The sequence below is a fragment of the Miscanthus floridulus genome, chromosome 18 (assembly GCF_019320115.1).
Source record: "Miscanthus floridulus cultivar M001 chromosome 18, ASM1932011v1, whole genome shotgun sequence".
Classification (NCBI taxonomy): domain Eukaryota; kingdom Viridiplantae; phylum Streptophyta; class Magnoliopsida; order Poales; family Poaceae; genus Miscanthus; species Miscanthus floridulus.
Window position 1 is genome coordinate 79,958,281 of NC_089597.1, and position 12,706 is coordinate 79,970,986.

The following is a 12,706-nucleotide window of genomic DNA, read 5'->3' on the forward strand; positions in this document are numbered from 1 at the left end:
ATATTTGATTAGTGAAGCTAGTAAACCGAAAAGAGGGAACCCGGGGACAAGTAGGAACACCAGAACCATCTATACGCTGACTGACTACTCCCCTAGAATGGGAAACCAGCAACTCCTCAGTTTACTTTCCTTTGTTTAGATTCAGCCTGTAAAGTTTTAGGGTGTCACATCGGATGTTATACAGAGATGTCGTATAGGGTGTTTGGATACTAATAAAAAAATTACAGAATCCGTCAGTAAACCTCAAGACAAATTTATTAAGCCTAATTAATCAATCATTAACACACGTGTTACTGTAGCACTTTATTGTCAAATTATGGATTAATTAGGCTTAAAAGATTCGTCTCGCAAATTAGCCGAAAACTGTGCAATTAATTATTTTTTTAGTCTATATTTAATACTCCATATATGTGTCAAACATTTGATGTGACATGATGTAAAGTTTTGGGTAGGAACTAAACAATGGCTTAGTGTCACCAGCTTGTATTAAACCATCTAATCCTTGATCCTTCCTTCCTCGTAGTGTAGCTGCACGCCTGCACTATTCCATTTCCACCCCTGTTCTGTTCCGTCGTAGTCCCCCAGCTTCCCCTGTGTCCATTCAATTCCTTCAATGCAACCCCAGCTCGAATCTCCTCCCTAACGTGCAGCTCTCCACACGTCGTGCATCTCCAATGCCACTCCACGTCCACCTCCTCCTGCTCCTCCTCTTCGCCACCTCGCTTCCCTCCAGTGTCAATTCCTCCTCTTGCGCCGGCCGCGACGACGCGGCCATCGTCGCCGCCGCGTTCCGGTACGTGCGCAACTTCCGTGCCCCGAGAGCCAAGGCGGCATGCCAGCCGGTCCGAGAGCTCCACCTCCCGTCGCGGAACCTCACGGGCGCGGTGTCGTGGGCGGCGCTGGCGAACCTGACCGCGCTCGCCGCGCTCGACCTCTCGGGCAACGCGCTCCAGGGCGCCATCCCGGGCCGGTTCTGGCGCGCGCCGTCGCTCCGTGCGGTTGACGTCTCCCGCAACCAGCTCGGCGGCGCGCTCCGGGTGGAGGAGCCCAACCCGCGGCTCCGGTCGCTCAACGTGTCCGGCAACCGGTTCACGGGCGTCGACGGGGTGGAAGGGCTCTCGGGGCTCGTCGCGCTCGACGTGTCGGCGAACAGGATCCGCGCGGTGCCGCGGGGCCTGCGGCGTCTGGCGCGGGTGAAGCGGCTCGACCTGTCCTCGAACGCGATGCAGGGGAGGTTCCCCGGCGACTTGCCGCCGCTCGGCGGGGTGCGTTCCTTGAACGTCTCGTACAACAGGTTCTCCGGCGTGGTGGACCCGGGCGCCGTCGCGAAGTTCGGCCACTCGGCGTTCGTACACGCGGGCAACGCGTCGTCACTGGTGTTCTCGGACAACTCGACAGCAGCGCCACGGCGGCCGCGGCCGTCATCACCTCCTGGTCCTAGTCCTCTTGGGAAAAGTAAAAAGAAGGGTGGTTCTGGGACGACGACGACGAGGAGGAGGCATCTGAGCATCGTGGCGGTGGCGGTGATATGCGGGGTGGCGTCCCTGGCCATGCTGCTCTGCCTGGTCGGGTGCGTGGCGTGCGGCGCGCTGAGGTGCAGGCGGCGGCAGAAGGGAGGCAAAGACGACGAGGAGAAGAAGGAGAAAGCACAATGGAGCGAGAAGGGCGACGAGGAGGAGGACGTGGTGGTCGTGGCGGCCAGGGGCGCGTCGTCGGCAGCGCCCGTGGTGCTGTTCGAGCGGCCGCTGATACAGCTCACGCTGGGCGACCTGGCCGCGGCCACGTCCGGCTTCGGCCGCGAGTCTCAGCTCGCGGAGCGCGGCGGCCGCAGCGGCGCCGCGTACCGGGCCGTGCTCCCCGGTGACCTGCACGTCGTCGTGCGCGTCGTGGAGGGCGCCGTGGCCGGGCTCCGCGAGGACGACGACAACCCGGCGGCCGCTGCCACCGCGTTTCGGGAGCTCGCGCGCCTCCGCCACCCGAACATTCTTCCACTCCTTGGCTACTGCATTGCAGGTGAGTGAGCTCAATCCGAATCATTCTACTAGAATCAATTTTGTTTAATTTCTTTGTGCTAAACATTATTTTTTTGTGAATTGTTATCCTCAAAATATAATCTATGCATGGGTTGCTAGTGCCAATGTAGAAACTGCCAAAGTAAGTGTGCATGGGTGTGTATTGTGTAGGCTAGTCTCGAACTTTTTAGCACCATTTTAGCCGCCATGCATTCCGGGTATAGTTGGAGCAGTTGGGTTCGGTGCACAGATGAAAAGTTGCAGCGAAAAATACTACTACTGTACACAAGAAAGCTGCATGGTTTGAATTCTGCGGCCTGTTTGGGAGGCCGTATCGTATCGTGGATTATTTACTGCTGGCTGGTTTGGTGTGAGAGAAAAACACTATTCCTGGTTTTTACGAGCAAGCGAACATGCTGCATGATGACTTCATTTATTAAACAAAAATCATCTTTGCAGGCAAGGAGAAGCTACTACTTTACGAGTACATGGAGAAGGGCGACCTGCACCGGTGGCTGCACGAGCTGCCAGCGGGGCGGCCGGACATGGACGACACGGCGGGCAGCGGCGACATCTGGGAGGCGGCGGAGGTGAAGCGGTCCATCTCCGACTGGCCGACCCGGCACCGCATCGCGCTGGGGGTCGCCCGGGGCCTGGCGTTCCTGCACCAGGGGTGGGCCGGCGGCGGCGGGTCGGCGGTCGTGCACGGCCACCTGGTGCCGACCAACGTCCTGCTGTGCGACGACCTGGAGCCCCGGATCTCAGACTTCTTCGGGCACAACCACAACGGCAACGCGACGCCCGAGGGCGACGTGTACGGGTTCGGCGTGCTGGTGCTGGAGCTGATGACGGGGCAGGCCGGGTGGGACGAGGCGTCCGTGAGCTGGGCGCGGGGCATCATCCGCGACGGCAAAGGGCTGGACATCGTGGACCCCAGGGTGCGGGACGAGGCCGCCGCCGGCGCGGAGGCGGAGGCGGCCGATCGGGAGATGGTGGAGTGCCTAAGGGTGGGGTACCTCTGCACGGCGCACTCGCCGGACAAGCGGCCGACGATGCAGCAGGTAGTGGGGGTGCTCAAGGACATCCGGGCGGTGCCTCCTACCACGCCCAGGCCGGGCAGCTGAGCCATCCATCATCAGTGTGAGTACGTGTGATCGAGCCACCGGCACCGGTGTCCCTTGCACGAAGCCGCGGCGGGGCCAGTGGCCGTCCCCCCCTCCCGATCGAGCGTCCGTCCGCTGTTTTTTTCCTGTACCTTGCGGGTCATCCATGCATGATCCATCCATGGATCTGGAGCAGCTTGGTAGCCTGGTGTAGTGTGGACCAGAAGCAGAACCAGACCTCGTAGTTTGTACTTTTGCTAGTATGTGCATGTGTAACAGTTTTCCTTGCCAGTAAGGCCCTGTTTAGTTCCACTTCATTTTGCCAAATTTTTCAAGATTCTCCGTCACATCGAATCTTTAGACGCATGCATGAAGCATTAAATATAAATAAAAAATAAAACTAATTACACAGTTTAGACGAAATCCACGAGACGAATCTTTTAAGCCTAATTAAACTATGATTAGACACTAATTGCCAAATAACAACGAAACCGCTACAGTACTTCATTTTGCAAAATGAAGTGATCTAAACTGGGCCTAACAACAGTTGGTTTCGAAGACCTTTTTGTGCCTGCCATTGCCATGTATATATCATGCACGTTGGTCCTACATACAAGCAGCAACAGTTTTTTGGTAGGAGTAAATCGCAAGCCGCCATACATGTTTCACACTGTCCACACAAACTGCACGGATTACTGCTGAGTGGATGACTGCTGACAGAGTGCACAGCAATAATGAAGAGTAGCCCAGGCTTTGCTGGACAAACCACACACAACCAACTGGTTTGGGCTTTAGCCATGAGCAGAGAATCCAAGGTTTCAAATTTGTTTTAGTCTACCTATAGTAGTATACATATGGACAATTTTGCTTGGTCTGTAGCTTATAATTCGACCAGAAAGCCTAACAAATCTTCCAAAAGGTGCCCTACCTGCTTTCCAGTCATCAGGCAAACTATTCAGATTGAGTTGACAATAAGAACCTTCTACTCTATGCACATCTTTCTATCTACTTCAAGTCGATCTTGAGCTCCAAAACTTTGGCACGATGAGGTGCATGCAAGCGTGCGCGGTCGCTGAACCACTGCATCAAATCAACTAGTGGCGTTCTTATGAGTCTGCGCTGAAAGAGATGGAGAGAAACAACAGATCCCACAGTGGTGTTCGTTCAGGCTTGCTTTGCAAGCATGGAGCACTGGAGCTGCAGTGGGAGGGAGAGGAAGATATTGCTAAAGTAATAAAAGGAGGGAGGAAACAGGGGTTAGTGGAGGGGAATGTGAGGTTGTTGTTGCTGAGCAAGGCTGCCTGCTGCCGCGTGAGTCAGTCAAGAGATCTCATCTCATCTTGACCTCGCTTCCCTGGTGGCCGGGGCACCTTTTGGCGCCTTTTAGGTTCGTGGGACTAGGAGGCCACACGCAACAGTCAAAAAAGGCCCCTTGTCCTCTTGCGGCAAAGCGTCCTGTTCCTGTAGGGATCGGAAGGGGCCGAGGGAGCCAGGGAGGCGAGGCCGCGACCGGGACAGTCGCCAGTCGGGGTGGGCCAAGCTTTGCCTGTTGCGTAGCGTGTGTAGCAACATGCATGCGACACTGGCCTGGTACATACAGCCGGCCAGAGTGGCAGCTGATCATCTCTTTCTCGATGTGGCAGCGAGTACTTCCGTTTCTCATGCATATAGGTGGTCTCCTCGGCAGTTATCCGAGAAGCCAGACAAAAACGGTGGTGGTGCTTTTTTTTTTCCGGACGGTAAAATTTAATACCATGATAATTCATGATAATTGATAATTCAAGTTTGAATGTATGTTGTACCAATGTCAAAAACCATATTTTGAGTGTGATCTTCATACCATTCTGTTTTATAGATGGCACTATTAGATGAGTGTTCATGAAGCATGAACAATTAAATAGAAGCATGCAATTTAAGTTTTTATGTGAAATCAAAGCAACCAAGCTCGTAACCTACTTATTTCATTCTACGCCCTTGATTAGGCGCCACCAGCAACCATTAGTCCATTATGTGCTTCGTACCTCGTGCATAGGATTTTTCCTATGAGCTCAGAGTGGATTCTTCTTTCCTCTAGTTTTCCTATGGAATTGAAGGGAAAGGAAAGTTTCCTTTAGATTTCCTATGAGCATTTCATACAATCCAAAGGATGATAAAGGAATTCATTCTTATGGAATCTCAATCCTATGTTTTTTTCCTTTGTTTCACCTCCATTCCAAAGGGGCCCTAAAGAAAGAAATATATTTTTGCTCCTAAAATTCCTTTTAACATTCCTGTGTTTTTCCTTTGCCCATCCAAATACCTAGACATGCAAAATTCCTATGTTTTTTATTCCTTTGTTTTGCACTTACATTCCTATCATATTCCTAGGTTTTTCCTATTCCTATACTTTTTCATTCCTCCATTTCAAAGGAGGCCTAACTGTGTTCACAGCAACTCTCTATTATATAATGTCTTGTCTATGGTGTGTTTAAGATAATATTGTATACTCCTCGAGGAATTAAAAATCTCCTTGAATTGCCACATAAGTCAATAGCTGGATAAAGTCAATGCAAATATGAAATTTGGAAATTTTTTTATAGTCAAACATGTAGATATTTCTGCAACAAACATAGAATACACTTTAGGTTACTTTTAACAATGGCGGGTGTGTAATTTAGTGGGTTAATTTAGACCATATTTCATAATGGTTTAGGTGGTTGCTTACTTTAGGTTATTCCTAGTGATGATAGAGATGGTAATCTAGATGCACATTTATGAATATATTAGATTTTTTCTTCATAACGATGTAGGTGGGTAATTTAGATTAAGACTGCAGGATTACTTTATGCTATTTTCATAATGGTAGAGGTAAGTATAGATATAGGTTTAGGGGATTACTTTAGAGTATTTTTTCATAATGGTAGAGGTAAGTATTTAGATATAGGTTTAGGAGATTATTTTAGAGTATGTTGATAATGATAGGCATGGATAATTCATGTATAGATATAGGGCGTTATACTTTAGTGTACTTTTATGGCATGGATGATTAATTTTGATATAGAATTTGGGGTAGCCTAGATTTTCATAATGATAGAGTGATTTTTTATAAAATAGAATAGACCAATGTTTATTATTGTTGGTGATAGTTATAGTATACTGAATTATATCAATGGTCCAATATTTTTATCTTTTCTAATGCATCATGTGAAATTAAAATAGAGACTTAAAAAAACCTCCATTTACTAATGTTATTAAGATTGTGTCTGACATTAGAAAAAAGAGGTGGTATTGGATTTGTGAAATTTACTCTGGTAAAATTGCAAGGTGGTCTCCATTATTTATTAAGAGGAATCAAATGATTCAAGTAGCGTGTTTAACACATCATTAAGACAGTCATGCAAAGCGTAATTTGGCTGGTTAGGTTTCTTTATGGTGGAACTTACTCACTCGAGTTCTAGTTCTCGACTTGACATGTGTGTGCTCGCATTTTTTAGTGGTTGGCAATATGTCCATCAATAGCGAGACGTCTGTCAATCTTGGGACTTGCCGGTTCATTTTATCAGAAGTGCTCCTAAAGGTATGACATTTGTACTATGATTTGCAAGTGTGCGCACAATTTGCGAGTGTGCGTGCAATATTCCCATCGATAGCGAGACGTCTGTCAATCTTATGATCTACTCCCTCCATCCCAAAAAGAATGTTACTATGAGATGCGTGATGGTCAAACTTTTAAAAGTTTGACTATATTTGTAAAAAATATTAGCAATATTTGTGTCTTCAAATAAGTTTATTATGAAAATACATTCAACAATTCATCTAATGATACTAATTATATATCGCAAATATTAATATTTTCTTATATATCTGGTTAAATTTAAAAAGATTTGACTTCTCAATAAGTAGTAAGTGAGAATGACACTTATGAAACAGAGGAACTACATGTATAAGTGTGTGAGTGTGGGTGCATATATGAGAGAACCTCTGCAGGTTATTATTTCAGACTCTAAATACACACCGACACTTAAAAAATTCTGTTGGCAGGTAGATTCACATCTCCTACAGACAACTTTGGAGGAGATGGGCCATGTATTCAGTTCCACTCCTACGTGCAGGAAGAAAAGGTCACGACTCACGAGTCACACGCGACAAAATCCCAGTTCGGTGCATGCCTGGCACTTCGCGCATCTCCAAACCTGGCATATGCACCTTCTTTCCACAGAAGTTAGCGCAGTGGCTGCAAGCTTTACTTGCCTAGTTGCCTCGGCGCGCTTGGCTGCAGCCTGCAGGGACGAGTCCCGAGGCCGGGTCACAGCCATAGGTGCGTGCGTAGAGAAGTGCATCACGCAGCACGCTCGGTAGAGGTAGAGTAGATATAATCCAACGTGCCTGCGTGCAACCAAAGTTTGTGACAGGCATGCAGCGCATGCATGCATTCCTTTGCAGTCTGCGCGCTTATTGGAGGATCTCGAATTCTCGATCAATGATTCCACCGCGGCTAACGGAGCGGCGCGAGGAGATGCTGAAATTCTTATTTATAGCTGGAAAACTATTACAAGCGTGTTGTGTCACGTGAGCACTGGCAGGGTGCTTGGACGTCCGACGTCAGTAGCGCGTTCGGACGCAGCTCAGCCAACTAAACCATGGGCTGACGTCGTGGTACACCAACATGACCGTCTCATCTCAGCATTCCGCCTAATAGAAAAACTAAAGGGACTGAAGCGCTATCTAACCGTGTAACAAAAGGGGGAGCGTGCGCTCGCGTCCGCGCCGCCATCCCCCAGCGCGCCCCCTCCACCGTCCCTCTCCGCAGTCTGAGAATGATGCAATGCAGCAGAAGGCGAGGAGGAGACACCAAGACGAGACAGCAAAAGGTGAGGAGGGAGATACAACACCCGATTTACTTTTGAAATATTTAGATACAACACTTCCAACATATGTCTGAGACATATGAAACGTTTGAAACATGCGTCTGAAACACTTGCAAAAAACACATGAAAACCACCTTAACACATATGCAATATCCAGATAAAACACTTGCAACATATGTGTGAAACATATGCAACATCCAGATAAATACACTTACAACATACGTCTGAAAAAACAGATGAAACATTACGAACAGACGTTTGCAACATAAGTGTACAACCATTGCAACATATGCAACATCCCGATCTACTTTTGCAACATCCAAATGAAACCCTTGCAACATATCTCTGAAACAACTGAAACACTTGAAACATACGATTGCAACATGCGCTTTCAGCGCAATATCACCTTGCTACTTGGACGAATGGAGCTCATTCTTGTGGTGCTCGACGCCTGCACGGAGTGCACAGAGGTCACCGGTGTGGAGCCCGTTGGTGGCACGGACCTCAGCAGTGGCCGAGGCAGGCGGATGGAGCGTGGCCACGACGGGAGACGCGTGTCCAGATGAGGGCCACGCGGTGGGGGCGGGCGGAGTCCGCCCCGCGAGTGGGGGTGGTGCGGGCGAACGGAGTGCATCCTGCGAGGGCAGGCGACGTGGGCGAGGGCGGCGCCAACGAGCAGAGCAGTCGGAGTACGTCCCGCGTGCGAGGGCGGCGCGGGCATGTAGAGTCCGTCCCGCGAGCGGGGTGTGCTCAGCGTAGAGCGGATGTGCGACGTGAGCGGGGTCTGTGGATGAGTGGATGAGGATGATCTGTGGATGAGTGTACATAGCCTGTCAAGTCCGTTGGTCCAAATGTTACAGCTCAGAGCAGCCTAAGCCCATAAGGATCCACACATATTTCTATCAGATATGCCGGAGCCAATAATAGTCCGGCTTCACTACCCGGATCATAAGCCTACTAGAGTCTAGACAATGATTAGTAATTAATCATATTAACCGAGTAGAGACACGGCCCCACACTAATCGGCATTTGTTGAGTAGTGTTGTCTTCTTATTATATATAAAAAAGAATGATTACATTTATACTATAGAGTGTATAAATTTATCTAGGGTAGCAATTTAAATAAATAATGTTATGGATATTAATTTTGTATAGTTTGTAAGTATCAATTGTAAAGAGAGTATATTTCATAATAACTTAACTATAACATGTACATTAATCGTTCATGCATGCTACTTAATGCTATAACTTGTGCTACGTGATTGTATAACATGAATATTTGTTTAGTCAGGGTTTTAATACATCTATATATATTCTTAATATCAAAGTGTGAAAATTTCTTTCTTGGTCACCCATCTTTTTATGTTCCTTGGTTTGGTCATTTGGAGCTGCAAAACCGGTCTGGCTAGTAGAACCCAAGCTTATGCACGTTGCAACATGGCTTAGGTTGAATGGATCTCCAAATATAAACATTATTTATTTCAGATTTGTCACCAGATAAAGATGGAGACGATAATGGCACTCTAGAGTGTGCATAAGATAATATAGAATAATTGTTGTAGGGTACAAAGATATAAAAAATGATTGTACTCAAATAATTTTCCAAATGATGATTTATTAGCGAGTAAACCTTAGAAAGACTCTTCGAGATGATCTTAACACATCTCTCAACCATGCATGCATGGAAGCCTGACAAAATCCGTAGGAAATTTGAAAAGAACAGAAAGTTTTCAGCCGGCCTCCTCATGGGTCGGCATCGGCACCAACGCGTAATGCCTGCCTGAAGGGCGGAAATGGGCTAGTCCACGGAAGGTGCCACGCATATCGGACGGAGGATTACATTTACATGGGTAATACTAGTATATATGACCCCTAAAGGTATTGAAGGATGATCTCATGCACCGATCAACCCTTCTGTTTGTGCAGATAGAAGACCGAAATTAAAGATAGCTGGTGAAGATATGACGATGGCTGTTGGAGCGATCGAGAAGAAGACATGGACGATGTGCGAGTGGATGTGAATGGATCAGAGGCATGCCAGTTCCTTGAGACAACCGGTGGCGCTTCCCTTGGCGTTGTTGCAGACCGCCATAGTCTTGTTGTTGGTGCCCTTGTACTCGACCTTGATGTTATCCATGGTGACGCCGCTGCAGGGGATCTTGTCGGAGCAGAGCAGGCTGACAGCCTCCGGGGTGGATGAGGTGCCGGTGATGTTCTTGAAGGTGACGTCCTTGACGGTGACCTTGGAGTCGCCCTTGGCCGAGCAGATCTTGTTGGGGCAGTACTTCATGTCGATGATGATGGGGTTGGCCACGTCCTCCATCGCTATGTTCTCGTAGTGGAGCTTGGAGGCGGTGACCACACACGCGGCGTCCTCGTAGGACTTGATCCGGACGCCGTTGCTGGTCTTCTTGAGCGTGCAGTCCTTGACGTTAATGTCCGTCACGTCCTTCTCGTCCTTGTACCTGCCCAGGCTGCCGACGCTGATGCCGTGGCCGGGGCCGCAGGTGACGCCGGTGATGTTGATCCCGGTGCTGCCGGGGCCGATGGAGATGCAGTCGTCACCCACGCCGATGGTGGTGCCGGTGATGGTGACCTTGGAGGAGTCACCAATGTGGATGCCGTCGGTGTTGGGGCTGTCCCCGGGAGCGGTGACGGTCACGTCCTTGATCGTCATGTCTTTGCACTGGAATATATTCATGTGGAAGAACTTGGCGTTCAGCAGGGTGATGCCGGAGACGGTGCCATTGTTCACGTAGTCCAGCACCAACGACTGCAATTAATGTGTGGCATGCACCATCGGTGTAGTACGTCGTGTTAGTTAATAAGAAGAAAGAATATATAAGACGCCTAATTGGATATATTGGCCGGCCGGGTGGAGAAGCAGAAGCAACGATGGTCATTAGAGCTAGTACTCACGTTGGGCAGGATCTTGCAGTCGTATTTCTGGGCACATTTGTTGTTGTCCCACACTTGTTTGCCCTGGCCGTCGAGGGTGCCTTTGCCGGTGATGACGAGGTTGTCGACGTGCTCGATCTCGATCCAGTTGCCCTTGTACTGGCTCAGGTCCGTGGTGCCGAGAAGGTTGCCGTCGAGTTGGATGGTGACGGAGCCCTTGCACGGCCCGGTGAAGTTGAGGGGCCCTGCCAGGTAGTCGCCCTTGGGGATCATGAGCGTCTGCGCCCCTTCCTTGCCGCACGCCGCCGCCCACGCATCATTCAGCGCTTTGGAGCTGTCCGTCTTGCCGTCACCCTTGGCTCCGAGCTTGGATATGTCTGAAGACCCGCTGCCCCCCGCGGAACCTGAGGGCGCCTCGGCGGGGGCACCGCCTGACTTCTCGTCCTTCCCCTTCTCCTTCTCCTTTGGGGCTGGCTTCCCCGCATGCGCGGCACAGACCACCATCGCGAGGAGGAAGATCACCCTCATAGCATTGCTACCCAAAGCCATTTTCGCTAGCTACGCCTGTCCTTGCAGCTTCTTTTGATCAATCTGCAGCTGGTGCCTCTCCGAGAGGTTGGGATGGAGAGAACTTTATATATGGCGGGGGACAGGAGCTCATCTGCCTCCTATGTTGAGGCAAGCCAATTTTAGCCTTCCCTGTCTTCCTCTCGAGCTTCTTCCACATGCACTCATTTCGAACCAACAATTCTATATAGGCTTTTTACGGTGTTTGCGAGTTACTAGTTTAGCACCTAAACACAGTGGCGTTCCATCGATTAAGGGGGGTTATTAGGTATTCACGCTTCACCAAACATGGTAACTTTTAGTCTCTAAAATCTTTGGCAGGCCCCTAATTGCTCTTCTTCGCCCCTTTTATTATGGCACTGGCTATTTCTTTCCGTCTGTGATTGCTCACCGTTTGCTTGCCACATTTTTTTAGGTGAGCAGAACCAAGTAAAGGACTGTAACATCTAAGAGGGGTGAATTAGACAACTTAAAATCTACTTTTAAAATTATAGTTTTCAATTTACATCTAATCAAAATCCAATAAAACAATCTATCTAGATGTGCAATTAAGATTTTGCTATGTATACTGCTATCTCTATCGCAAAAGAGTTACGCAATTTATGTTATAATCCTATCAAACTGAGCTAGGAAGGTAAACACACAACCTAAGTACATAATATAAATGCGGAAGCTTAAGGGTAGTAGAGATAATAAAGACTCCTGTCGACAACTCCGATATATTTTCCGATGAAAAGCTCCTCACTTTCCCTAGTCTTTGTTTGAGCCCTTGGCAAGGATGCCCTCGCAATGGCTAAGATCCCAGTCGGATAACTCTATGGATAGCACCTGTGTTTTCCCCACGCGTAAGTGAATCTCCAGTATGGCCTCTCCAGGTGCACTCTCCACTGTGTTCACTATCAAACATCCGACTGAAACACCATGGGCATTGTTCCCTCTAGTATAACAGTGGCAGCCACACCATAAACGCAGTTGGTGTGACCTCGTAAGACTACAAGCCCCTCTAGTGCAACAATTTACGCGCAAGCATCGAGTGGTAAGAGGTAAACCTCACTAAACAGTAGGTCTAAACCTAGAGCAAACGCTAAAGTGGTGTTCTAACTAACCTAAGCACTTTGCAAAACATCTACGCTAATCACTGAGTGAACACTAAGCAATTTAGTGGCTAGAGCAACTAGAGATGAGCCTCAACTCATACAACTTCATCGAGCTCTACACACCCTCAAATGTCTGGCCAAGGGGCTATATATAGGTTCCAAGTCTAAAACTAGTTGTTGCC

The 12,706-nt window shown here is 48.7% G+C and overlaps 2 protein-coding genes across 2 annotated transcripts; one reads left to right on the top strand and one right to left on the bottom strand.

Moving 5' to 3' along the window:
• The first annotated feature begins 537 nt into the window (after positions 1-537).
• LOC136522059 (calmodulin-binding receptor kinase CaMRLK-like) lies at positions 538-3,432 on the top strand. The gene is made up of 2 exons (XM_066515848.1): positions 538-2,013; positions 2,472-3,432. The coding sequence occupies exons 1-2, from the start codon at positions 675-677 to the stop codon at positions 3,134-3,136; spliced, it is 2,004 nt and encodes a 667-aa protein (XP_066371945.1). The 5' UTR covers positions 538-674; the 3' UTR covers positions 3,137-3,432.
• Positions 3,433-9,512: 6,080 nt separating this feature from the next.
• On the bottom strand, positions 9,513-11,462 carry LOC136521773 (exopolygalacturonase-like). Its single transcript, XM_066515547.1, has 2 exons — positions 10,882-11,462; positions 9,513-10,735 (listed from the first exon to the last, which is right to left on the bottom strand). Exons 1-2 carry the CDS (start codon positions 11,407-11,409, stop codon positions 9,989-9,991), a joined length of 1,275 nt encoding a protein of 424 aa, XP_066371644.1. The 5' UTR covers positions 11,410-11,462; the 3' UTR covers positions 9,513-9,988.
• Between the last annotated feature and the right edge of the window lie 1,244 nt (positions 11,463-12,706).